At 45.6% G+C, this 26686-nt stretch overlaps 2 protein-coding genes across 3 annotated transcripts; one reads left to right on the forward strand and one right to left on the reverse strand.

Moving 5' to 3' along the window:
* Positions 1–2999: 2999 nt before the first annotated feature.
* Positions 3000–9950, reverse strand: CGAS (cyclic GMP-AMP synthase). The gene is made up of 5 exons (XM_086743560.1): positions 9219–9950; positions 8065–8287; positions 7043–7282; positions 5567–5669; positions 3000–4459 (listed from the first exon to the last, which is right to left on the reverse strand). The coding sequence occupies exons 1-5, from the start codon at positions 9948–9950 to the stop codon at positions 4117–4119; spliced, it is 1641 nt and encodes a 546-aa protein (XP_086599686.1). The 3' UTR covers positions 3000–4116.
* Positions 9951–10358: 408 nt separating this feature from the next.
* Positions 10359–25257, forward strand: MTO1 (mitochondrial tRNA translation optimization 1). Of its 2 annotated transcripts, XM_086744478.1 has the most exons (13): positions 10359–10569; positions 10776–10975; positions 11595–11712; positions 12338–12627; positions 13854–13966; positions 14102–14292; positions 14714–14844; positions 17688–17892; positions 17974–18145; positions 18870–18988; positions 19473–19630; positions 19802–19916; positions 24060–25257. In XM_086744478.1, the coding sequence occupies exons 1-13, from the start codon at positions 10359–10361 to the stop codon at positions 24065–24067; spliced, it is 2031 nt and encodes a 676-aa protein (XP_086600604.1). In that variant the 3' UTR covers positions 24068–25257. The 2 variants fall into 2 exon arrangements, with proteins under 2 accessions (XP_086600604.1, XP_086600603.1); XM_086744477.1 differs by lacking the exon at positions 24060–25257 and having other exon boundaries at positions 19802–20359.
* The last annotated feature ends 1429 nt before the right edge of the window (positions 25258–26686 follow it).

Below are 26686 nucleotides of genomic sequence, written 5' to 3' on the forward strand. Positions count from 1 at the left end.
TCAACAACCTTTACTGTGTTGCAGCACATTATCTAAATGATTGCTTCCTGTCCAAAGTCCAGTGAAAAGACTTGATTTGCAAAGTGGTTCTGCAGAGTCAGCAAAGATAAGTTACTTAGGCACTTCATATTGTTTTGATACCATATTCTCTCTGCTAGCTGTTGCTGGTGATTGTCCTCTGCAAAAAGGTCTTCATCCACTCAGTTGATCTGGATAAGTTGTTCTGGTTTGTGTCAAAGTAACTCCAGTGACTTTTTTTTTTTTCCCTTTGGAAAGCAAGAGTGTAGTTTTGATATTCTGCAGTCAGTCTTCATTTTAAATAAAATCATCGTTTTTCACTTTACCCAGTCATTGGTGCCTTTTATGTTTGGAAGTTACATGTGGGAAGCTAACTATTGCAAATTTTTCTACATGTTCTTGGTATACCGTGAAGATGTTTTGCAGCTGACATCTACATTTGGAAAGGGAAGATAAATATTACTTAAAACATCCTATTTCTTTTAAGGGTTATAGCTAAGCAGTGGTGTTGTCCCAAATCTGGGTCTGTTTGCCTGGTGTGCAGAAACCAATTAACATGCTGAGTAGAGGTACTGTTTTATTTCACGTTTGCTCAAAGACAGGTGCTAGGTGATACTCCACAAAGCTAGCACACCTTGTGACCTTATCGGGTTAAGATGCTTCTTTTCTTATCCTTTTAAGTTCCTCTTCAAGGGAAATATGATCAGCAAAACATGCAGATTTTTACAATACATTCATTTATTATTAGTTAACTCTTAATTTTTGAGTTATCAATTCTCCCCTTTGAGACTTAAGATAAACCAAGATAAGACTGAAGAAATGATTTTCTCTACCTGGACTCACCGTACACTGTATACAGCATGGTATTAGTATGTAAATACATACAAAACCAAACAATCCTATGATTATCAAACTAAATAGTTTCTTGAACCAACTGCAGAAATCTGAAAACCATGAAGTATGCCAATTCCAAACCTCATAAAAGCCCCATGAACTATCTTCTTTCTGTACTTCATGTAGGATTCTTGTTTGTTGCCAAATTTCATTTAGATCATTTGAAATTCTTCCACTTTGGTCTACATTGACACAACAGCTGGTGCTTATCACAGTACAGACTCCTCCTTTTGAGGCCAACAGCATGTCTAAAGCCATACGATCTTGGACAGTAATTTTGGCCAATTGGGAAGCTTCTTCCTGTAGGGCAGTAATATCCTCTGCTGTTCTATTTCCTATGGTTTTGATCATTGCCGATATGTTAACCAGAGCATTTTTGAGTTTGCTAACCACCAACCAAGGAAAAAAGCATCTAACAAAAGAGTGAAAAGCACTATTCTGCTCAATCAATGGGTTATAAGATCTTTGGTTGTATTTTAAGTCCTGAGCCAGATTTTATTGTCATTGTGCAATTTATCAACAATTGCTATGTTTGAGTCTATAGTTCCTAAGGTACAAGTCCCTTTCCAATTGGGTGGTGAAGACTTTCTGGCCCTTGTCCCACATATTCCACTTGGACCACATGGACCTGTTGGAGCAAGTCCAGAGGAGGGCCACGAAGATGATCAGAGGGCTGGAGCACCTCTCTTATGAGGACAGGCTGGGAGAGTTGGGGCTGTTCAGGCTGGAGAAGAGAAGGCTCCAGGGAGACCTTATAGCACCCTTCCACTACCTAAAGGGGACCTACAGGAAGGACAGGGAGAAACTCATCAGCAGGGCCTGTTGTGAAAGTACAAGGGCTAATGGTTTTAAAATAGAAAGAGGTCATTTCAGACTAGGCATCAGGAATTATTTTTTTTTCCAATGAGGGTGGTGGAACACTGGAACAGATTGCCCAGAGGGGCGGTAGACACCCCATCCTGGAAACATTCAAGGCCAGGTTGGACGGGACTCTGAGCAACCTGGTCTAGTTGGAGATGTCCCTGCTCCTTGCAGGGGGATTGGACTAGATGACCTTTAAAAGTCCCTTCCAACCCTAACTATTCTATAATTCTATATCAAATATCACCCTTTTCCTTCAGGGATGGGAAATTTGTGTCCTTGTCCTGAAGAACCTTTGAAGTCCCGCATTGTAGCTCCCCAGTTTATGGTGCAATTACTTTGTGTCTTATTCCTATCAAACATTGTTCCGTTCAGACAGTCTGTTTCCCTTTCCTTTTGGGGGTTACATCTTCGCATGCATGTGCAATATGTTTTTTCCATTTGGCAAATTCATCTGTTCAATGCCCCACTCCTGGTTGTCTGTTTTGTCAGAACCATTGTGAGTAGTATTATCCCACAACTTTGTCCAGGAGATGTTGGATGGAATTGGGATCCCAACTAAAGGGATTCCCTTCTCTGAATGTTTTGGGAAGTGAGTGCAAACCCAACAGTCAGGTTTTTTTTTTTTTTGCTATTTTGACTATTTTCTGGCCCAGATTGATACATTAATTCTCCCAAGGGTCATCTGTACTGAGCAGATCAAACCAGCCATGCTAATTATCATTTTCAGGCTTAACAAAGTAACGATTTCCTTCTTTCTTGCAGGAGACTTCATATCTTAAAAAAAAAAGTATGTATCTGTGAATATACTACAAACAATAGGAGTTAGTACAATCAATATACAAAACAACAAGAACAGTCCTTGAGAACAATCTAATTCTAAGTGTGGATCTCCTGAACCCCATGTACAGTTCATTTAGTTCTATTTCTTGGAAATTTTCAGTGTCAGATCTCCAGTAGTAATCAAAAAGTCCACTGTTCCTTCGGAGGAGCTTCCTGTATTCTGGTTTAATGAACCCACTGATTTTATTCCTTCTGCTTTCACTGCTGTGTATGTAGTTAGAAGAACTAAAAAATGTCCTTTCCACTTCTCCTTTAGTGGCTCGTCCTTCCAGGTTCAGATATAGACAAGATCTCCTGGTTTGAATTTGTGTACTGGCATGTCGAGAGGTAAACGAGCCTGCTGATTAACATAGCTACAAAGAGATGACAAAACGCGCGACAGAGACAACAAGTAATTCTTTAATAGTCTTTCTCCTTTGACGTGGATTTCATCCCTTTGAAATATCGCGTTATTAATAGGGTAAGGTTTACCTTACAGAATTTCAAATGGACTTACCCCTTCTCTAGCTTCAGGGGTAATCCTGATTCTTGTTAAAGCAATCAGCAAAATTTCTGTCCCCTTAAGGTGAGTTTCCTGATGTAACTCAGCAATTTTTATGGTCTGATTTCCACTTTCCTACTAGATTGTGGCCTCCATGGGGTACGTAAGTCCCATTTAAACTGAAGAAATTTTTATACCCCATGTACTGTTTGGGCAACAAAATGTGTCCCATTATCTGAGGAGATCCCTTCTGGGATTCCAAATCCTGGGATTATTTATTTCAACAATATTTTAACTACTTCACAAGCTTGATGGTACAGCAAGGGAAAGTTTCCGGCCAGCCTGAAGAAGCTAATAAATATAAATACTTATACTGATTTCATCTTGGTAACTCAGAGAAATCTATTTACTGGCATTCTCCTGGAGTAACTCCTCTTCTTGTCTCTCCCATGGGTGGTCATTTTTGCATTTTAGGATTATTTGCATGGCGTATTTTACTTTTTTTAATATGTCTGCCATGGTTGCGTTTTTGATCCAATAGCATATCTTTTGACACAGTTTACCATGGTGTCAGCTCCCATGTGGGTTTCTCCATGCAGTTTTTCAAGGATATGCTGCATAATTCTAGATGTAGTAAGAATTTGTTGACTTGGGGTCACCCACCATCTTGCTTGATCCTTTAAGCGCTTTAAAGATTTAGCCAGCTGGTCTTCTTTATCTGTATACTAGGGTGGGTGCAGATCCATTTTATTTGTTGGAATCAGAGCACTGAGTACTTCCTCTTGTAAGACTGCTTTCTTTGCAGTGGAGACAGCTTTTCTGGTTTCTTGAATAATTTCTTCCTGTTCTCTGTGATGGGTGTTACAATGCATTATTGCCACTTCTTTAGGCTCTAATACTGCTTGTAACAATTTCATAATTTCTTGTCCATATTTAGATGGAGGGGGTTCTTTGGGATCCAGATCCTGGTTTTAAATATGCAAATGTACACAATGAGATAGTTATTGTAAACAATGTTTTTAACGCCTCTCCTGAAATATTGGGAACCTGTTGTTCAATTGATAGTTTATTTGTCTTGAAAGGAAATTATAGCTTGCTGTATCTTCCAGGCTGAGCAGGTTGTATTGGGGAATAAAAAAGTGTGGCAGATGAGACTTTTCCAGGCAATCCAGAAAATATCCCAGGTAGTTCTGAAAGCAATGATCCAGGTTTCCCAAATGCCAATCTGTGTCCTTTGGCCACATGACACACGAGTGGAAAAAAGCAGTTTTGACATGATATGAACAGATTTTGTCCAACTCTCTTGTATATTTCATTTTAAGTTGCTCTAGAAGATACTTCAGAAGCTTAAGACAACTTTTCCTGTTAAATAAATAAGAATTTATTAGGTAGCTTCTACATACTTCTTATTTTGCATACTTAAATACACATTATTCATGAAAGCAAGAAAAATGTTCTTACACCAATAGAGTAACATTTTCAATGATGTTTTGAATAAAATCTGAAAATAAGTGCAGCAGTAGGCTGGCTAATCCTTGAAGTCAGATTCTAGCAATGAAAGATTTCTAATTTAAACAATAGTTTTTGTGCATGCATCACGTTCACTGGTAGCCACAGCAACACAGAAAAACAAACTGTTGGTCAGCAGCGTTCTTAGACAGTACAGTCTTCCAGCTGCAGATGCTACTAGTGTAACATGATCTTGGAGCACTGCTTAAGATTCAAGCTGCCCTTTTGGCTTGGATTTACACTGAAGGAAATGCCACTGCCTTCCTGTGGCGCACCACAAGGGGAAGAGATAGATATATTTTAACAGAGTGCTAGGTAGGGGCATAGCGTATCTGATAGTAGTCATAAAGCAAAGACAAAGAATTATGCATTAGTTCTTTTGTGACTTTCTTGATTCAGTACAAAGATGTACTTAAGTAAACTAAGTTGGTTTGCCATTAAGGAGATTCTGTACCTCCTGTGAATTTTGTCCTTTCTCTTTGAAGAAATGTGGAAACCAGTTTTTATTGGAGTGAAAAACCACATTTACTCATGCTGATCCCTTTCAGCAGTTCTTTTCTCACCGTAGTTTTAGAAGTTGCTTTGGTATGAAGTGTAATTTTGCTCCCAAAGCTCGAAAGCTGAGTCATCAGACTTCTAAGCTGGTTCTTCTAAACAGGACTGAGCTTGGGAAAGATTATTTTAAAAGTTGCATCTTTTTGCTTTCTAAGGCAAGTCGGGAGCGTAAACCTGCAGTGTAATTTGCTTCCGCTTCCTGCTGTGTAAACGCAAGTCAGATGTTCAGCGAGTACATACAGTGTTGCACTGCTGTAGAGCAATGATGCCTAAAAGACTTATCCTTGCTCCCTATGAGTAATTAGGCTTAGATCAGATTCTTAAATGTTAAACTGAAAGAGTGCTAGACAGTGCTAGCGTGGCTCACACAGGCTTCAAGTAAAATATTTCATATAAAATACCAACCTGCAGCACTTTGATCCATCAGATTCACAACATGTCTTTGAACTGCCGTGGTTGTTCATCATGGCCTTCTCAATATGTGAAAAAGAGAGTCGCCAGGTGTTTCCTAAAGTTGAGTACAAGGTTGTTAAATTGTTACATAGCAGTAAGTACTGGTGTCTGTAGCTAGGAGGAGAAAAAGATACTTTATAATGGACTTAGTTTTAAATACCAGCAATTTCTTTCAACTTTTTTTTTTTTTAAAAGGTAATTCAGTGACTACAACTAGTTAATTCCTCCTTAAATCCCCAGCTGCTCCACACAAAGACAATTTGAATGTTATGAATATAGGATATAGTTAATTGTTTGCATGCTTAAAAAATATTCTTAGGGATGTTTGGACTTACTTTAAAATTAAGCTTAATTCTGAACTTTCTTGCATTTGTTGAATATGATTTGGGAAATTATACTACTCGTAGACATCTACTGCCTTTGAATTTCTGTTCTGTATTATTAGCCTTACTGCATAACTATTCTGGTTTTGAATAAAAAAATCTTAACTATTGGCTTCCATTTCTTTGTGCAAGTAATATGCTTCTGAGTTTGTCTCACATAAAGCAACTATTCTAAAGCATTTATTTTTGTTCTTCTGGCAATACTTCTGAAAACAATGATTAACAAAGCTCAGCCCCCTGTTTTTAAAACACCAGCGATCATTTTTGTCTTCTTTGCTTAAGTTAAACTCTTTCCCTTGCCTGTTTGGTTCAGTTACTCTTTACATTTAATTTTCACAGGAAGAGATAGCCCAGTAGAGCAGTAATGATTTATTTAGCATTGCTAAGATGAGCATGCTAATTAAAAAAAAAAAAATAGCAGATTGCTTGAACTCTTTTTGCTTAAATCATCAGTTCTCACAATGCAATAGTAAATTGGGATGTTTCTGCAAACTACTGTAAGCTTGGTGTGACAGTGGTCTGGAGAGGAAATAAAAAAAAATTGTAGCTACACCAGAGTTCAATGAGAAATAACGTATCTTGCTAGAGAAGTACATGGTTTACTTCCTGCAAAAATCTGTAATTTGTGTATGCAGTCTCACTTACAGGAATGTTCCCTGCCTTTTTAGAAGTCTCCTTTTAATTTTTTTTTTTCCTTACAAGGCAAAGGAGTGGATGTTGCTGTTAAGTACAGCCCTAGCACAGGAAAGGTCCATATTCACGTGTCTGACTTCATAGATGTAATACAACGCTCTTAGGACTGGTTAATACACAGCCTGGCAGAGCCAGTTTGTCTTTTAGATTTCAGTACAGGACAAGCAGTGTTACAAATCTGATGTTTTAAAGAGGGATTTCAGTTGTCTTTGATCTGGATACATCCAGGATAAGATAAAGATCTGTACCTGGAAGGCAGAATACTGAACAGAATCCAGATACTCTCTTGTAAGTGATGCAGTTCTAGAGAAGGTATTTCATAACTTAGATTTATTCTCTGTATTTGAGGTACCTTTTAGAACCTTGTCTTTTTTGTTTTGTTTGGCTACTAAATAAAGTGGTCTATTTCTGAACTCTCCCCTGACTTTTGTTCCCAGCCACTGTTCAATTTTGAGACCATCCTGTGTGCTGGGTGGCCAGCTCTGCTGAACTTCCAAAGTCAAGATGATGTCCACTGATATTTCTCCTGAAGAATTTTTGATCTGAAGAGTTATTGCAGGGCTTCCGGCCTTTTTCCTTTTCACTTCCACATCTAGTAACAAAGAAGAAAGTGATTTTTATACATATTTTTATATATTAGAAACTTTTTTAAAAAATAATGTCAAGGTTTTTACTTAATCAAAAGAAATACATGGGTTCAGTCACTGGCTCTTTATCCTATGGATTTTAAATAAAACATGAAGAAGGCCTGTTGAGAAGTTCTATGAAATAAGGAACATTCTTCTTGAACTGCTGTGTTTGCTTGATTTATTATGTCTACGGAATCAGAAATACAGTAATGTTTTCCAGTGAACTGCTTCACTGTTGAAAACACTGAGGAGATTTGGCCACAATGTTTCTGAAGGCTTTGGAGAAAAAGAGCATCCTAAAAGGGGGTAGATGTTTGCTATATAGATATGAAATTTTAGGTAATGTGTAAAAGAAAGCTCTTACTTTTGCTGCTACTTCAGCAAACGACTCTTTGTACACAGTAGTTAGATCCAAAATATCTAGGTCATGCAGGAAGTACCAACCATGCAGCAGAACCCTTAATATTCATTATTTTCATAAGGAAAGAGGAATGGATTGTGGAGCAATGGATTAATGACAAAATATGATTAGCTCTGATGTTATTTGTGGTGATTCTTAGCACAAGAGCAAATGTGAGATACTGGGGACAGGAGGGGTTACAGCTACAGTGCCATGAAGAGACAGTAGACTGAGGGGGCAGGGAGGGGGAACCCCCACATTTTATTAACAACAGGGTAATGCATATGCACAATGTAACTGGATTTTTAGTACTCCTAGGTGAAAGCTTGTTTTCCCAGTACTTACTTTTAATGTTTTTAACTTCTTGTTTAATAATGTCTCTTAGTGCTTGAAGCATTTTAAAGGCTGATAATTTTCCTTCTTCATCTAAAAACTTCAACAAATACTTTTCTTTTGGATTTCTTTTGAACGATAGGTAATAGTAGGCTCCAGTGTCATCACTTTGATCCAGCTGAAGTCTTGCAACAGGCATTACAAGCATGATGTCAAACTCATTTGGTTCAGATATCTACAAAGTAGAATACAGCAGTCAATATGCAACTTGGGTTTTACTCTCTTTAGGCTTTTATACCAGTTGCACTTGTATCTACAATTGCCTTGGGGTACTTCTCATGTCTGGTGTGAAATAGGAGCTTATTTCTGTGGATTTCAAGCTTCTTTCTGTATTACAAGATCACTGTGCATTCAAGTGGAGAAGAGCAATTTACTGATAGCAGTTCATTTCCCAGCTTTCCAACTTATTAATTTTTAAGAGAGTTTTAAGATTCTTAAGCTGTTCCGAGTAATGCACACATGCTGATCTTAGTCATCCTTTTGCACATAGGAGTCAGCTATGAGGAAAAAAAATGCATTGCTCTGCCTGAAGCTGGTTTAAGGAAAAAAAAAATATCCCTGTGTTTGACTTCTTTGTTTCAGATTGAGCTGGAACCAGGAAACAGGTACTGTTATTTCTCCTGCTCATAAAAAAAAAAAACAACACAAAAACAAAAAAACACCACAACCAACAACAAGCAAACCTATAAACTAAAACTCGAAACCGAAAGTTGGCATAGAGCTTTTCGTGCAGTGCTATATCCGACTCGCCATCCGGGTGCACTGCGCTTACCTGCCTGCTACCCGAGGGCAGGGGCTTGCTGCCACCTCAAAGCAGGTCCCGATCAGGCAGCGCCTCTTACTAAATGCCCATCTTGCAGTAAGTCAGCTGTTTTATCTTTAACTGCTGTTAACAAACGCAGTAATCCTTAACGTCTTTCCTCCTCGGGACGGGGCCAGCTGCACAGCTGTTTCCGAGCGGCGGGAGCCGCCTGCCGCCCCCGACGCCGCCCGATCCCCCGGCTGCGCGGCGGCACCGACCCGGAGCCCGGCCCGGCCTTTTGGCCGCTTCCCGGCCGTCGGGAGAGGCTCTGCCGGCGGCGGAACGGCCGCAGCCCCGCACCCACCTTGACGCGCTCGTAGTAGCTGCCGGCGCTGAGCTTCTCGATGGAGCTGAATCTGCTGTCCCTGGTGCGGATGGCCTGGATCAGCTGCGAGACCACCTCGTTCACCACCGCCGACGCCTCGGACACGTCCTGCCGGCCCAGGCTGAGCCGCGGCAGCACTTGATGCAGGCGCAGGTCGCTCGCTGCCACCGAGGGGCGACGGGCGGCCACGGAGGCGGCGACCGCCCCATCGGGCACCGCCGTTCGCCTCCGCGTCGCGGCCGCTCCGGCTGCCGCCGCCCGGCTCCTGGGAGCGGGGGGAGCCTCTTCGCCGCCGCCCGCTGCCGGGCTGCCGGCAGCAGAAGGTCGACGGGCCGGGCGGCGGGGTCGGGCAGTGGGGCCTCCGTCCCGCGGCGCCCGGAGGGCAACGGCGCCGCCTGGGCTGCTTCCCGCGCCCCGGCCCCGCGAGGCGCTCCGGGCTGCGCCCCTCGCCGCGCCCCGGCCCCGCGAGGAGCTCTGAGCTGCGCCCCTCGCCGCGCCCCGGCCCCGCGAGGAGCTCCGGGCTGCGCCCCTCGCCGCGCCCCGGCCCCGCGAGGAGCTCTGAGCTGCGCCCCTCGCCGCGCCCCGGCCCCGCGAGGAGCTCCGGGCTGCGCCCCTCGCCGCGCCCCGGCCCCGCGGGGCTACGGGCCGAGCTGCGGGCCGCACCCCACGCCTGCCTCGCTCCCCTCTGCCGCCTCTGCCGCCGCCGTCCATAGCCTCCGTTCCTTCCCCGTACCCACGGGACGGCGAGCGCGGCCTCCGCGGGAAGGGGATTCCCGCCTCTCCCCTCAAGCAAGTTCCTCTTCCAGGCAGCGCACCTCAGCTGGGGAAACGAAACCACAGCCGGACGGAAAACGCAGCTTCCCGGCGCTGCCTGACAACAACAGCCGCCTGGGAGCGGCTCCCCGCTCTCGGGCCACCCCGCCAACCACCTGGGAGCGCCTTCCCGCTCTTTTCCCGCTCTCGCGCAGCCCCGCCCACCCGCCAACCAGGCACCGCAGCGGCGGGGCGGGCCCTCGGCAGGAGGCACCGCCCACTGTGGGCTGCCCCTCACGGAGTCGGCTCCGCCCCTCCCACACCCGAGCAAGCGCTGCTTCTGGTTCCGGTGCCGGCGGGGCAGGCATGTTGCTGCGGAGGGGCTGGTGCGGCTTGGCGCTGCGCCCGGCGCCGCTACCAGGGCACCGCAGGGCGGCCAGCGAGGCCGGAGCGGCGGCCGCACCGCGCTACGAGGTGGTGGTGATCGGTGGGGGACATGCGGGGACGGAGGCGGCGGCGGCGGCCGCTCGCGGCGGGGCCCGCACGCTGCTGCTCACGCACAGGATCGGCACCATCGGTACCGCCCTGGGGTGTCCCGAGTCGGGGCTGGGCTGCGGGCTGCGGGCCGCGGGCGGAGCGGGGAAGGGACCGCGGAGAGCCGGCCTGGCCTCCCGCTGCCGCCCGGGCCGGGTTCGTTTCCCCGGGCGCCTCAGGGGAGGCGGCGCTGAGGCAGGGGAGATTTGGACAGGGATGGTGAGGCGTGTCCGTGTGTCCCCTCCCCAGGGGAGATGTCCTGCAACCCCTCCTTCGGTGGCATCGGGAAGGGGCACCTCATGAGAGAGGTGGACGCTCTGGACGGGCTGTGCGGCCGGCTCTGCGACCTCTCCGGCGTCCATTACAAAGTGCTGAACCGCAGGAAGGGCCCGGCGGTGTGGGGCCTCCGCGCCCAGATCGACCGGGGCCGCTACAAGGAGAACATGCAGGTGAGAGCGGGCCAGGGGGACCGGCTGCCTCCCTGACCTCTGGCAGAGACGGGCTGGCGCCGAGGTTACCCTGTTGAAGTGTGCGTTAACCGCATGTAGGGATATCCACATACGCAGTCTCGTGAAAACAGCAGCTGCTGCTGTTAAAGCTACAGACTATTTTAAAAAGACCGTTTTATTTCCAGGGATTTTTGTGCGTGTGTGTGTGTTTGGGTGCTGGAGTATTAGAGCGAATTACTCAAATCTGAAGTATTAGAATAAACTACAGAGGATGATGGGGGAGTGGTTTGGTTTTTAATATTTTCTTATCAAACCTAGATACCTTTCTGTTAATGCAGTGTAAGTTATTGGAGCTCAGCATAGGTTAAAAAATTCCCTAGCATTTTTAATGCAGGTCAGGTTTCATGAGCAAATAATTTATTTTGAGCTTAAACTCTGTCTTTGAATGAAAAGTCTGTTTCATGGCTCAGGACAGTACAGTAACTGAGTGTCTGCCAAGTGACCTGGTAAGAATGGAAAAGGCAAGAGGGTGATAGATGTTTTGGAAATCAGCAGGATTTGGGACTGCCCACATGTCTCAGAACTTCCTAGATTTTTGCAGTAACTCCTTTCATAACAGAAAGAAATCCTTAACACACCACTGTTGACAGTTCATGAGGCGTCTGTGGAGGATCTTCTCTTGACAGAGCCAGAACCAGACCGTCCTGGGAAATGCCAAGTCACAGGAGTCGTTCTGGGTATGTGCTTGTAACTCAGTAAGCACCTTCAGTTATTCTACATTATGAGCGACCTTTGGGGTAAACATTTCCTGATTCGTCAGTGAAAAAGTTGAATTAGCCGAAAGAGGTGATTTAGGCCGAGTGTGCACTAAGCTAGGTTAATACATGTAATACGAGAAAAAACGTACCTGGAATGATAGGATATTGGGAGGTTACATACATTTAATTTTCTTCAGGTTAGTGATACTGAATTCCATGCTGCGTTTTGAGATTTTGTTTGGTAGATGGCGCATGCTGCTGACAACATGACAAGTCAGTGGTGTCCTGTTGCTAGCAGACTCACACTTTATTACCCCTTGCTGTTCTAGTAAACAGGCTTTCCAAAATAAAGGCCTCTGTTGGAATTTTTCCCAGGAGTGGGTTTTCTGTGTTAAGAATAAGAAAAATACAGAAATAACTACATGCTGCTTGTTGCAGTTATTCCTATTAATGCTTTTATTATTGAAATGCTGATTTTGCTAAATAATAAAAGATGGATAAACCCTCACTGAACACTATTAGTCTAGTTTTAGACAGAAGCACCGGAACACCTGGGCTTTGTTGATACTAAAATATGTACATCTCTGAAAACTTGCTGTTTCAGGGGATGGGAGCGCAGTACATGCTGGGAGTGTTGTCCTGACCACTGGTACGTTTCTGAGGGGGATGATCCTCATTGGACAGGAGATGCACCCAGCTGGGCGGCTAGGAGACCAGCCAGCCATTGGGCTGGCTCAGACGCTGGAGAAACTGGGATTTGCTGTGGGCAGGCTGAAGACTGGGACGCCGCCCCGACTTGCCAAAGATACGATTGACTTCAGTGGTCTGGAGGAACGTGTAGCTGACAATCCGCCGGTGCCGTTCAGCTTCCTCAACGAGGCTGTGTGGATCAAGGTGGGACAGCACACATCAAATGCACATAGAGCCAGGTGGGGAGCAGTTCCAGGAATGCCATGCTGAGAATCAGCCAGGGAGTTGATGGCTGGGAAAGGGAGCTGGGCTGTATTTATCCTGCCACTGTTATGTTTCTAAGGACTCTAAATGCAAGGGCAGAAATCGCTTGTTTTCTTTTGAGAGGAAGTACCTTTCTTCTCTCACTTCACAACTTGAGAACCAAACTTTCTTTACTTTTAGAGTTAGAGTTGCATGAAATATGATATTGTTAGTAATATTCTTCATGTGCTGGTTACATGGGTGGTTTACAAAATACTTCCAGTAGAAGACCCATACTGTGGAGATTTATGATGTCTTGCTTGTTACCCCAGCTCTAGAATAAGAGATTAAAGTGTTGAAATTAGAGATCATTATTAGTGTTGACCAGGAAACAGAAAGGATGGAGTTATTCACAGAGCTCAGAGGTGACAGGTTAACAGTAACTTAAAAGTTGAAGAAACTCCATTTTCCAAAGAAAAACTTGGGAAATAGATGGTGTTCTTACATAACATGGTTAAACAGGACAGAATTAAGTATCAGGAGTTAATTTGTCCCCGAGCATATAGGAATTGCAGTAGCCTGTTATAATCAGGGTAAGGGTAAAAGTAATATCACTTGAAGTCCTTGGTATGTGTAGGAAAGGTTTTAGGAAGTTGAGATTCAAAATTATTACTATTTTGAATCTGACTCTGACTCTTTTTCAGAAAAATCAGTGAAATACTTTACCCAGGGTTTTTTTTCCAAACCTTGAATTTTCCATGTTAATTGCAGGGTTGTTTTGAGAGATTTCTTTTTTTTTTTTTCTTCACCAGACTTTTTAATTAGCTGTAGGGTCAGCACTTACTCCTCTTACTTCAGAACTTTTAATTCCTGTGATTAATTTGAATGCTGTGTTATAATGTGTTACTTTAATAGGAATATCCATCCTGTAAATAGGAATACAGTGTATAGATTAGAACTTGAATTCTGAACTCCCAAGTCTTGTTCTGTTCTCAATCTGCTTTTGGAAGTGGTGCTCACGCTCTCTGATTGCTTGTGTTCTGCCTGTACAGTGGGTTGGATGGCACTACCCATCCCTTTAGGAGAGCCAGCTGTCATGGAAAAGCCCTTGGAGATACTCAGAGTTGTTCAGTAAGAAAACAGTGTTGTGGCTGGATTAACTTAAAGTGAGCTTTGGCCTGTTTCAGCCAGAAGATCAGCTGTCGTGTTACCTGACTCATACTACCCTGAAAGCCCAGCAAATTATCTGTGACAACCTCCACCTGAATAACCATATAAGGGAGACAACAAGGGGCCCACGGTACGTATGTGGCATCATGCAAGGCTTTCAGTGGCACAGACAGTCTCTCTGAAACAGTCAGTCTCCCCTGCTTTGCCTCTGGAAAGTCACCTTTTCTCCATGTTGGGTGGTGCTTATGGCCATTTACTGTTGCAGGTACTGTCCCTCTCTTGAATCAAAGGTTCTGCGCTTCCCAAACCGAGAACATCAGGTGTGGCTGGAGCCCGAAGGCTTGGAGTCCAATGTCATTTACCCCCAAGGCATGTCCATGACGCTACCACCTGAGCTCCAGGAGCAGGTGATCAAATCCATCCCAGGCTTGGAAAAAGCTAAGATTTTACAGCCAGGTGAGGGGGGTGAATAGTTTTGAATCTATTTGTCATATTGGTTACCAGTTAATAAAAAAACCCACATTGTGTTTAGAGCTTAGCAAGACAAAGGAAATATGAAACAAAATTACTTATTGGATGCAAGGACTTTTCCTTGGTTGTCATAAATAAAAGTTGATAACCTTGAATGTCTCCAGGGACGGGGAATCCACCACCTCTCTGGGTAACCTGTTCCAGTGCCTCACCACCCTCACTGTAAACAATTTTTTCTTAATGTCTAGTCTGAATCTACCCTCCTTTACTTTAAAAGCATTACCCCTTGTCCTATCACTGCAGGCCCTGCTAAAACCTAAGTCATTCTGCCCCACTGATTGCCTTTACTGGTAAATAGCAACTGTCAAAATCCCTCCCATAAGATCTGTCTTTTTGTTTGTCATAGGCTATGGGGTGCAATACGATTTTTTAGATCCCCGTCAACTGACTGCTTCTCTCGAGTCTCGTCTTGTTCAGCGCCTCTTCTTTGCCGGCCAGGTAAATGGCACTACAGGCTATGAAGAAGCTGCAGCTCAGGTAAATGAATCTGATAGTGTACACTGAGCACTCAGAAAGGGATATTGCCTTGGCATTTGTCTTTGATACACAGTCTTGCTCGGCCCATCTTGTTCTAATGAGATGTTCTTACTTTTCTTGCTCAACCCAATTCCAGATTTGCCCAGATATTTTTACTTTTAGTTATCTACACTTGCTGTTCCTGAGATTGCAGTAACAAAAGTAATTGGAAGCACTGTCAAATGTTTCAGCATGGAGACTGTGCAATTCTTATAATTGAAAACATGTGGGGATTGTCTCTAGTCATGTCAGCAGGGGCCAAGAAGCCCTTCAGACAGTCATAGAATCATAGAATGGTTAGAGTTGGAAGGAACCTTCAAAGGTCATCTAATCCAATCCCCCTGCAAGGAGCAGGGACGTTCCCAACTAGATCAGGTTGCTCAGAGCCTCATCCAGCCTGGCCTTGAATGTTTCCAGGGATGGGGCATCCACCACCTCTCTGGGCAACCTGTTCCAGTGTTCTACAACTCTGATTGTAAAAAATTTTTTCCTAATATCCAATCTAAATCTATCTGCCTCTGTTTAACGCCACTATTCCTCATTCTGTCACAACAGGCTCTGCTAAAGAGTTTCTCCTCATCTTTCTTACAAGCCCCCTTGAGGTATTGGAAGACTGCTATCAGGTCTCGCCGGAGCCTCCTCTTCTCCAGGCTGAACAGCCCCAACTCTCTCAGCCTGTCCTCACAGGAAAGGTGCTTCAGCCCTTTTATCATCTTCGTGGCCCTCCTCTGGACCTTCTCCAACTGGTCCATGTCCTTCTTGTGTTGGGGGGGTCCAGAGATGGACACAGTACTCCAGGTGGGGTCTCACCAGGGCAGAGTAGAGGGGGAGAATCACCTCCCTCGACCTGCTGGCCACGCTCCTCTTGATGCAGCCCAGGATGCGGTTGGCCTTCTGGGCCGCAAGGGCGCATTGCATGCTCATGTTGAGCTTCTCGTCCACCAGCATTCCCAAGTCCTTCTCCTCAGGGCTGGTCTCGATCCGTTCTCTGCCCAGCCTATATTGGTACTGGGGATTACCACAACCCAGGTGCAGGACCTTGCACTTGGCCTGGTTGAACTTCATGAGGTTGGCACGGGCCCACCTCTCCAGCCTGTCAAGGTCCCTCTGGATGGCATCCCTCCCTTCTAGTGTGTCGATAGCACCACACAGCTTGGTGTCATCAGCGAACTTGCTGAGGGTGCGCTCTATCCCGCTGTCCATGTCGCCGACAAAGATGTTGAACAGGGCCGGGCCCAACACGGACGCCTGAGGGATGCCACTGAGCCGTTGACCACCACTCTCTGAGTTCGGCCATCCAGCCAACTCCTTATCCGCCATCAAACCCATGCCTCTCTAGTTTAGAGAGAAGGATGTCGTGCGGGACAGCGTCAAAAGCTTTGCACAAGTCCAGGTAGATGACATCTGTTGCTCGTCCCTTGTCCACCGATGCTGTCACCCTGTCAGAGAAGGCCACCAAATTGGTCAGGCACGATCTGCCGTTGGTGAAGCCATGTTTGCTGTCACCAGACACTTCCTTGCTCTCCATGTGCCTTAGCATGGTTTCCAGGAGAATCTGCTCCATGACCTTGCCAGGCACAGAGGTGAGGCTGACCGGCGTGTAGTTGCCCGGGTCCTCCTTGTTCCCCTTTTTAAAAATTGGGGTTATGTTCCCTCTCTTCCAGTCATCGGGGACCTCACCAGACCACCACGACTTCTCAAATACAATGGCCAGTGGCTTGGCAACTTCATCCGCCAGTTCCCTCAGGACCTGCGGATGGATCTCATCAGGTCCCATGGACTTGTGCACCTTCTAGTTCCTCAGATGATCCCGAACCTGCTCTTCCAGTACAGTGGGCAGTTCTTCATCCTCCCAGTCCCTGCTTGTGCCTTCCACAGCTTGGGTGGTGAGACAAGAGCCCTTATCAGTGAAGACTGAGGCAAAAAAGTCATTGGGTACCTCAGCCTTCTCCAAGTCCCGGGTAACCAGCACACCGGTTTCCTTCCAGAGGGGGCCTACATTCTCCTTGGACTTTCTTTTGTCCCCTACATACCTATAGAAGATTTTCATGTTGCTTTTTATATCCCTGGCCAGATTCAGTTCCGTCAGGGCTTTAGCCTTCCTCACCTGATCCCTGGCCACTCACACAGCCTCTTTGTAGTCCTCCCAGGCTACCTGTCTCCACTTCCACCACCTGTAGGCTTTCTCCTTCACTTTCAGTTGGTCCAGGAGCTCCTTGCTCATCCACACAGGCCTCCTGGCCTTTTTGCCCAACTTGTTCTTCGTCGGGATGCACCTCTGCTGAGCTTGGAGGGGGTGCTCCTTGAATGTGGACCAACTTTCCTGGGCCCCTCTTCCCTCCAGGGCCGCCTCCCATGGCACTTGGCCCATCAGGTCCCTGAAGAGGCCGAAGTTCGCCTTCTTGAAGTCTAGGGCAGAGAGCTTGCTGTGTAGTTTCCTCGCTGCCCCATGGATCTTGAACTCCACCGTGTCATGGTCGCTGCAGCCAAGGCTGTCCTTTAGTTTCACATCCCCCACCAGCCCCTCCCTGTTGGTGAGCACAAGGTCAAGCATGGCACCCATCCTTGTCGGCTCCTCTGTCGCCTGCAGGAGGAAGTTATCTTCCATGCATTCCAGGAACCTCCTGGATTGCCTGTGCCCACGCAGTCGTAGTATCACAGGGAAGAAACTGCCCAGATTACTGGCACAGACTACTGCATTTCCCAGGGTACAGCTTGACATGAGTCTTTGTAGGCAGATGTACTGGTATTTTAGCCATGAAGAGACTGATAAATGTTTCTTGTTCTGTTTTCGGTCCTCTCAGGGCGTGATTGCTGGGATCAATGCTTGCCTACGGGTTCATGGCAAGCCCCCTTTCATTGTCAGTCGTACAGAAGGCTACGTTGGTGTCCTAATCGATGACCTCACCACTCTGGGCACCAGCGAGCCATACCGGATGTTCACCAGCCGTGTGGAGTTCCGCATGTCCCTCCGGCCTGACAATGCCGATGCCAGGCTCACCCACAGAGGTATTTTCTTACATTGGCTCTTGCAATGAGTAGCCCTGCCTGGTTGTAGACTTTTGTCTCACACACCATCTGTCTCTGCAGGTTTTGAGGAAGCTGGGTGTGTGTCGCAGCAGCGATATGAACAAGCGGTTAAGATGAGGGCTGCTTTAGAGGATGGAATTGCCACACTAAAATCCCTTCAGTTCAGCATATCCAAATGGTCCCAGTTAATGCCTGAAGTTCCCATCAGTAGCAGTCGAAGGTCACCTCTCAGGTAAAGGTTACAGCTGAAGCTTTCTGATCTGACCTATGCTAGCTTTAGGACAATGTGGCTAGTGGTTTCACAGCATTTGTCCATCCTTCCTGAAGCTGTCACTACTTAGGATTCCAGCTTTATCACCCTCAGGGGACAGACATCTGATGTTTGCCTATAGAACAAGTGCAACATTGGTGTTTTTACTGTGCTGCATTTCCTGGTGCTGACATAGGCTCCCAATGTAAGGGAGTACTCTACTGGCTCAGTCAGTTCTTGCTGTCCTTATTGAGAGTGTCACCAAGTAGTGATGGTTTTGCAGCAAGTTGCTGCTTTGCTGAAAGCTTATTAAAGCAGTGATTGATTTCAAGCTACTGTCAGGTGGTAGCTATTCTTGTACACGAAGGTCCTTGCTTCCCTTACCCAGCCTTTGTCTCACCTTATCTTTCCTGATGTTTTAAATCAGTGACTAAAGACCACACTAACTCAGTCTGTGTGAAAGGTTCCCCTTGATGCCCTTACCTCATCCCTTCTATCTGGCTGTTCATTTTTCATAAAGAGCCCCGCTTCAAGAGCTGAACTGCTCTTCTGTGTACTGAGAGGTGATAGTAGGCAAGCAAGCTTGGCTTTGCAGTTGTTCTGGCTTATGCTGAGATCTTTACAAGTTTGAGCTGGGAACAGCTGTAAATCTGCCTTATGCAAGTGACTCCTTCCTACCATAAAAACTCACTCTTGTTCTCCACAGTGCCTTTGACGTCCTTCGGTATCCAGAGGCCAACATGGAGGTTCTGGCAAAGGCTGTCCCAGAGCCCCTGGGAAAGCTTGTTCAGTGGAGAGAACTGGCAGAGAGATTGAAAATAGAAGGTAGAGTACAAGAGTTATGATCTCTTCGTGGGATCTGTATAAAACTGTACAGTTCAGTAAGGGGAGAGCCAAGCCGTTCATCCCAGTGTGTTTCACATTGCTGCGCAGTGAAATGAAACACTGCATTTCCTTTTACCGTAAGCAACAGGCCTGTGCAGGCACCTGTGCTTCACTTTGTGGGGTGAGATCAATTATTCTTGTTCACTCCTGGGTTTTTCCTCCTTACCATTCTGCCAAATAGACCATCCTTTCCTGGGATGAGAGGAAAAGCCAACCCATGTATCTTAATTCTTGTAATAAATTAAAGAGTGTGACTTCTTCCAAAGTAGCTGTGTGGATTAGGCTCTTTAGTCTGTGAGGCTGGAAACTTCCTTACGAGCTTTTGACCATCTCAGTGGAATTGCTCATTCTGTTTCCCAGAATTCCTGCAAGTGACCTGTTCCACGTGAACATCTCTTCTTGTTTCCCTGATCTTCCATCACAGCTGCCTACGAGTGGTGTGTAGTCAATCAACAGCAGGAAATAGAAGAAGTGCGTCGTGATGAAGCCCTCCGACTGCCAGAGGACCTAGATTACTTTGGCATTGATGCCTCACTGTCAGCAGAGGTGCGGGAGAAACTGGACTCCAGCCGCCCCCAGACGGTAAGACACTGGGCCACAGCAAGGTTGAGCAGCAGCTAATCCCTTCTGTGTCTTCCTAAGGAACAGGGGCGGTGTCGGGGGAAGGAATACCCACAGGTTTTGATCTCATTTCTCACTAGCTCCAGTGTGTAGGTTTATTCTTGGTTAACTTGTTCCTATTTCCACGTGCAGATTGGTGCAGTCAGCCGCATCCCTGGAATTACACCAGCTGCTATTGTTAACCTGCTAAGGTTTGTGAAAACCAATCACCAGAAGACAGAGGAGTTAAAAGCATTGCCTCAGGCTGGCAAGTATTTACCAGGGAAAATGTACTCAGAGAAAGCAACTTCTCAAACACAGATTTCAGCAGAGCTTTCCAAAGAGGAGCCAGAGACTACCTTTGTTAAAACACCTTTGTAGAGAAGTCTGTCCCTCCTGCCAGGGACCATAGCAAAATTACCTGTGCTTACGAGCCTCTTCACAGATAAAAGCGATGCTGCCTAGATCCAAAGCAGTTCTGGTTGTGTCCTGTGGCAGTGTCATCGAGTGCAATGCGCAAACATTAAGTAAATGCTCAGGAACCTAAATACAGCCTGTGCTTTTGCCAATCCAAATGAGAAGACAGGGGAATTGGTTTTAAAATTCCACTCATTTGGAGGATGTCAGATAGTCAATATATGTTCTAAAGCATCTTGGAAAGGACAGTGTTTTGCTCTTCTGAAATGAGTAAGAAATGTTACTGTCCTGAAGCGGTGGCAGCACAAGAGGATTTGAGCTGTAAAGTGTTTCCTTGACTCCAGTACTTGTGTTCATAGCTGTGCAGTGACTACACGCAGTCTGATGTTTTAGTGTGATATCAGTCAATAGGAGACACTTGGTTATGAAAATATGTCCCTCACGCACATTTAAACTTACATAGTCTCCGACTGAATGTAAACCTTGTTTCCTGGGCTTTTTTTTCTCCTTTAAAATAAATAAAGCTTATCTCGAAACTTGCTAAAGAACTTTGTTGTCACTTAGCTTTCAGTAGAGCCTGGGCAATTCAGTGCCCAGGCTGGGGTGCTGAGGAAGACGGGGGACACATCAGAGCACCAAGGCAGTGTGGGGGGCCAGGCAGTGGGTGGCTTGGCAGCCTAGGGGAGCAGGATCGGGGTTTCTTGTAAGCGCTGGTCCTGCAGCTGACGCAACATAACTTGCAGCTGAAAGAAATAGATTTTGAGCAGTTGATTTCTCGTGTGCCATCAAGAAACACTAAATCCAAGCTGTTGCTGTGCACCTACTGAAGTCTTGCCTAATTCAGGCAGCAGCCTCTGATACTAGTCTCATTTCTGAACATCATCTGAATTCACTGGGCAAACAGACTTGGGAACAAGTTATGTTGCAGTTAAATCATAGAATCATTTAGCTTGGAGAAGACCCTTAAGATCATTGCCTCCAACTGTAAACTGTATATATATATATATATATACAGAGACAGCTATCATTTTGAAATGATGACCCTGGGCTTTTCTCTGTGTGAGTGGTTCCTTTCCTGTCCAGAGAGAGGAGTCAGCAAATCGTTTTTGTTGACAGAGACCCTGTCATGCAGCAGGAGGATGGGCAGAGCTTACAGCTTTGTTTTGGGCATCACCTGCCTGCCTGGAAGCATCTCCCTGTCACCAGCTATTGGCCTGTACAGAACGCCTTTAGACACCATGGTCAGTTCATGTCAGAACGGCTCAGAAAAGCTAATGCTTTATTTCTGTGGTCTATTTTCCTTTTAGCTTTGTTGGCTCAAAGAATTACTTCAACCTCATAAGGTTAGCGTAACCTCCTTAAGTTTAGCGTAAGGAAGGCAGCTATGCTTTCTGTGGTGTAACTCAGGCTCCAGGTATGGAGCTCTTGGAACTCCAGCTACGTAATCCAAAGAAGCGCTGAATCCCTTGCCTCTCTGCCTATTCAAAGCAGTGGAGCTTCTGATCAAGAAAGTTTCATGCTTTCTTCCCTCATTATCTTTGTGTTTTGTTTGGTTTTGTCATACCTATGCCTGTAAAAAACTTAAATCTAGTTTTTACAGATGAGGAAGGAAGCCCTATTGACACCTTCATCCTCTCGGTTTTAAGCAGACTATGCAATCTCAAAACTGCATTTCCTAGTTCTTGCCAGCAGTAGTTTGACAGGAAAACCTTCCTTCCAATAATGTGTGTCTTGAAAGGCAAGCCCCTCGCACCCTGCTACAAAAGCAAGCATTTTTTCCTCCGCTTTCTGTGCTACAAAAGCCTTGGTGCTGGTCTCACACACACAAGTGTAAATCAAAGGGTGATTCTGCTGAGCTGGGCTGCACGGGTGTGGAAGAGCAGAAGGTGTGGGCTTCTGCTTTTCTTTCTTTTAGCAACTTAGTAATGCACAGCATGATCTAAGTTACAGGGGAGAGAGTTAGTTAACTCCGGGGGAAAATGAAGTCAAGTGTGCAGTGATGTGCTGCTTTCCAGCAGCTCTTTTGTAACAACTACTCGCTCTGTTTCAGCATGGAGTGGATCTTTGGCCACTGGTGAGCTCCCTTGTTGAGAAAGGGTGTCCTCTGTTCACATATGTGGGTTAATGATGTCCATATTTGCTGAAATGGAAAAGCTGGCAAGTGCACAAGTTTGAGGACTGGCTGTTCCTCAGGTATTAGATTCGTGTGTACAGGGCTTGCCACAACAGCTTGATCTTGTTGAACAGTTCTTGTTTGAGACGACTTTTAACATGAAAAGAAATCATAGCTACAAGTAGTTCTATTTGTTTTGTTAAAAAAAAACAAAAAAAACAAACAAACAAAAAAAAAACCAAAAAAACAAACCCACAAGCACAGTAAGGCTAAATCTGCTGTAAATAGCATGGGCAGATAGGACACAGACATCACACCACCTGCTTTCTAACTCCAGCTTTGCTTCAAGGCCCAAGGTTTGGTTTCTACACAAAGAAAAAGTGAGCTTAGACCTTCACAGGTTCTGCGGTCTCGCTAAGGCTGACAGGATGGGAAGGGCAGAGCCTGCCTGTAACATGGATGTCTGCTTGCTTTTCCTTGGCTGTGCCACAATGAATCGCACTTTGTCCTCCTGTAATCCTTACTGTGACCAGGCGAGCAGGGAGGGTGGGATGTGTGGTGAGGTTGGCCTAACTCGTTGTACATACCAAGGGTCTATCTTTGTGTTCCCTGTGAGCTTCTCTTTTTTTTTTTTTCTTCCTCCTGCAGAACACAGCCCTGTTGATCAGCAATTTTCCCTAAGCCAGATTTCCTCAGATATCTACCATTCTATCTTCTAGCAGATTTTTTTTTTAAACAGACAACTGCTGTCTTCCTTTCCTATTCTAGCTTTCATTTTATACAGTACTCAGACCGCTCAGTTTCTTCATCTTTTTTTCTGCCTGGAAGATGAGAGCAAGAGAAAAATGGGAAGACATTTTGCATCAGGAGACACTAAAAGCTGTTCCCACCTAATACTTGATAGTGTCAGGGCTGCTGGAATGGTTGCGATGGTGCTGCAATGGCTGTGCCAAGTGTCTCTCCTTTGTCCCCCACTTTGCTGGCCCTTGCTGTACAGCTCTGCCTCCTAGTTGAATATTGCCTTTGTACTTCAATAAGGCACGAGCTGCACTTGTAGCCATTTTAGATATTCAGGGGTTTATTGGCTTTGATGCCTACACATTCCAGGCTGTGGTCCTCCACCCAGTGACAACTATCTCAAGACTCCATTTAGTGGATGCAGGAGGAATCTGCTGTCCTTGAGGAGCTGCGATTTCCAACAAGAGCAGAATGTCACCATTTACCCAGAAGAAGTACAAGGTGGAAACAGTTTCATTAGAAGACATTAAATGTTACAGTTCCTTCATCAAATGTGTCAGATTAATAGGAAGAAAGTGTTTTAAATGGTTGACTTTAATTAGAAGAACGGAGAAGTCTGCCAACAGCTCTCCCCTGAACCGTATCCTCTGCTGCTCAGGATCCTGCCACGTTTGTTTTCCTCTCTTGTCACAGCTTCACAGGGCTAGTGAGCAATAAAAGATGTCTTTCCCCTCTTCTGCTTAAAGTCAGTGGTGGTTGGGGCATTCAGGGGAGGTTGAGGTTGCATATTAGGAAACACTTCTTTACTGAGAGAGTGGTCAGGCACTGGAACAGGCTGCCCAAGGAAGTGGTGGAGTCACCATCCCTGGAGGTGTTCAAAGAACATGTAGACGTGGCACTTCAGGACATGGTTTAGTGGACATGGTGGTGTTAAGTTCACAGTTGGACTTGATGATCTTGGAGGCCTCTTCCAACCTTAAGATTCTATGATTCTGTGATTCAGGTGGAAGGTGAGACTTGCTCTGCAATTGCTCTTACAAAAAGGGCAGAGAAACAAGGATTGCTTCTTGCTCTATTGTTTTAACCACAGGGATGCTTTAGGGAAACAAAATTAAGCTTTTTGTCTCTTTTCTTTCTAAACAGCTGTGTAGGCTTAACCCTGCTTGTGTAACTGAGGGAGAAGACAGACGTGGCTGCCTATCAGAGGCTTTCTGACTCAATCATCACCACTGTGTAGCCACTGTACACGTGTTGGGGCCTCACCCTCTGTGCCAAGGGGTCCAGCAGTGGCAAACCTTCAAGCTGGAAAGCCGAAGGCTGCAACCTCTTCTTCAAGCCAGCTGTGAACAGCTTCCCCAGGAAAAGCAGCAAAGGCCAGTGGTGGAGATGGGAGGTGGAGGGAGCAAAGGGTGAAAGTGGTCGTTTCCAGCATCAGTTGGAGCTCCCAGCACACACCTCAGGAGGGACGTTTTCAGGCACCACCGGGGACTGATAAGCACACGCTGTTCTTCTTCCAAGTGACTTAGCGCTTGATGCAGCTGACTGAACAGCAGGCACGGAGCCAGGTGGGAAATGAGCTCACTCTGTGCCTTGCAGGGCAGCAAGAAGAGAAGGGACCTGATGACAGGCTCGTGACTAGTCGCTTCGGTGCGATTTTACATGGCTTAGCTTGAAAATTGCCGTGTATAACCAGATGGTGGCTTGTGTCATAAGCGCACAGCATTTTTGGAGTCATGCTGTGGCCAGTACTGCTGAGCTGACCAGTACTGCTGAGCTGGCCTCTTCAGCAAAGTTTGGTCCTTGTCCCACCGGGACTTTGGTCGAGTGACACTGCCCCAGCATGGGGTGGTGGCCATCAGGCATTAGCTGGAAGTGGCTCTGCCAGACACAGAGTGGTCATCTCACACGCCGTGATCTCAGTTCTCCTCAGCTATGCCACGAGTGTGGAAATCCCAGGGATTCCTGTCCAGAAATGAGTCGCGGGAATTACTCTCACAAGGAAGTGGCTGCGGCAGGGCCGAGCTGAGCTGCTCTGCTCTTGTTCGGGGTTGCTCTTTCCCCAGTCCCCATGCATCTCCTGCATCTCCTACTTCTCCGAAGAATTTGAGTCCTGCCAGCCATAAAAACACTTTAGCAGCAGACTACCTAATGCTAGATATTATTACTAAAAATGACAGTCAAGCAGGAACAAACCTATAACTAAATTCAAATTAATCTACTCTCTTTTTTTTTTTTTTCTGGGAAAGGCTGTTTAAGGGCTTGTTTTACTCAGGGACAACTCTTAACAACAATCAAGCCTACATCTCTTTCTCCAAAATACCTGTGTCCTGTTAGCAGAGCCACAGTCTTATAGAACTAAATATTTAATAATAATAACTAAATATGTAATAATAAAATATAAATACTGTTATATAAAAATAATAAATAAATAAGAAGTACTAAATATTTTTAATTTGGTGTTTTTTCATCCTATTTACTAAGGAATTAGCTTAGAATCCAGCTTCAAAACAGCAGATTTTTAAGTATGGCAACTGCAATAATTAAAAACAAGAGAGAGTAGGCACCTTACTAATTTATATATGTGCATATATATGGGGTATATATAACATATACATGTATGTGTGTGTGTGTATACACACACATATCTTTCTCAAAAAGAAAAAATGGAGTTTTGCTTAAGGTGTGCCCAGGTGGCTGCAGATATGCAGAATTTGAAACTTTCTTTTAAATTTCAATTTCAGCCCTACCTGCAATAAAACCCTGCTGCCTTTCCCTCGCTTTGTGGGTTTGGAACCCTGCAGAAGAAGGACCTGGGGTGGGAAAACAGGCTTCGTCGCTGTGGCTCTTCCTCTTTGTGCTGAATAATCCAGATTTTGCTGGGCTGAAAGGGAAAAGGCGGCTGTGACTGCTGCTGGCAGGGCAGGCAGGGCCCCGAGTTAGTGGTGAGCTGGCTCTGGCTATTTCCAGTGACTACATAATTTGTGTTTGTGCTGGGCCTGGGCTAGCAGATGCTCTTGTAGAAGGACAATGGGATTACTGGGCTGTTTTGCTCAGAAGAAGCCAGAAAAAAGCCCCAGCTGGGTACAGCAGCACACCAAGGGCAAACCTACTGCCTTTGAGTTTGGGCTTGTTTTGTTGTGGGTTTTTTTTTTTTTTGGAAAAGGAAGACAGAGGCAAAAACTGCACAAATTCAAAGCTGTTGAGCATGGGCACAGCTCCTCGGCAGCCACCCCTTGTACGCCCCACTGCTGCCCCACTGTCCCCCCACCCAGTGTAAGGGGATTGCACTTCAATTTATCTTCACATTTCCTCAGTACTTCACACAGCAGCTTTCGAGGAAAATACGTGTTTAACTGTCACCTTAGCAGCGCAGAGAAGCTAGCACATTTGAATTACATTGGGTAAACACGGGGAACATAAAGGATTGAGAAATTATCAATGGGTAGCCAGAGAAAGTAACCTTAGTAAAAAAAAAAAAAAAAAAAAGCAGATTCTAATGTAATTGATTTATAACGCAGAAATAACCTGAAGCGACTAAAGAAAATTCAGAATAAGCTAAAAAAAATACAACTTCTGTGTTTAGGAAACCAATACAGTTTTTCTCCCTACCACGTTTTCCTTTGGTTCTTTTGCACCCGGGGTGCTTGCTCTCGTCTTCCTCTCAAAGCGAAGCGGTTTCAGCCCTCCCCTGGGTACGCAGTAGGTGCATTGCAGGAGAAACGATAATTCGGCCCAGTGTTATTTTCACTGGTCGCAGTTAATTCTGTGTA

The sequence above is a fragment of the Chlamydotis macqueenii genome, chromosome 3 (assembly GCF_036417535.1).
Source record: "Chlamydotis macqueenii isolate bChlMac1 chromosome 3, bChlMac1.mat, whole genome shotgun sequence".
NCBI classification, from domain to species: domain Eukaryota; kingdom Metazoa; phylum Chordata; class Aves; order Otidiformes; family Otididae; genus Chlamydotis; species Chlamydotis macqueenii.

Bases quoted from the DNA above. Each gene is read 5' to 3' on its own strand.
- MTO1 (XM_086744477.1), top strand. From the start codon at position 10,359: ATGTTGCTGCGGAGGGGCTGGTGCGGCTTGGCGCTGCGCCCGGCGCCG. The intron at 14,845-17,687 runs GTAAATGAATCT...CGGTCCTCTCAG, and splicing joins ATGAAGAAGCTGCAGCTCAG to GGCGTGATTGCTGGGATCAA. The intron at 18,989-19,472 runs GTAGAGTACAAG...CTTCCATCACAG, and splicing joins AGAGAGATTGAAAATAGAAG to CTGCCTACGAGTGGTGTGTA.
- CGAS (XM_086743560.1), bottom strand. From the start codon at position 9,950: ATGGACGGCGGCGGCAGAGGCGGCAGAGGGGAGCGAGGCAGGCGTGGG. The intron at 7,283-8,064 runs GTAAGTACTGGG...CTTTGTTACTAG, and splicing joins AGAAGTTAAAAACATTAAAA to ATGTGGAAGTGAAAAGGAAA. The intron at 5,670-7,042 runs GTACCTCAAATA...ACTCAACTTTAG, and splicing joins AAAAGACAAGGTTCTAAAAG to GAAACACCTGGCGACTCTCT.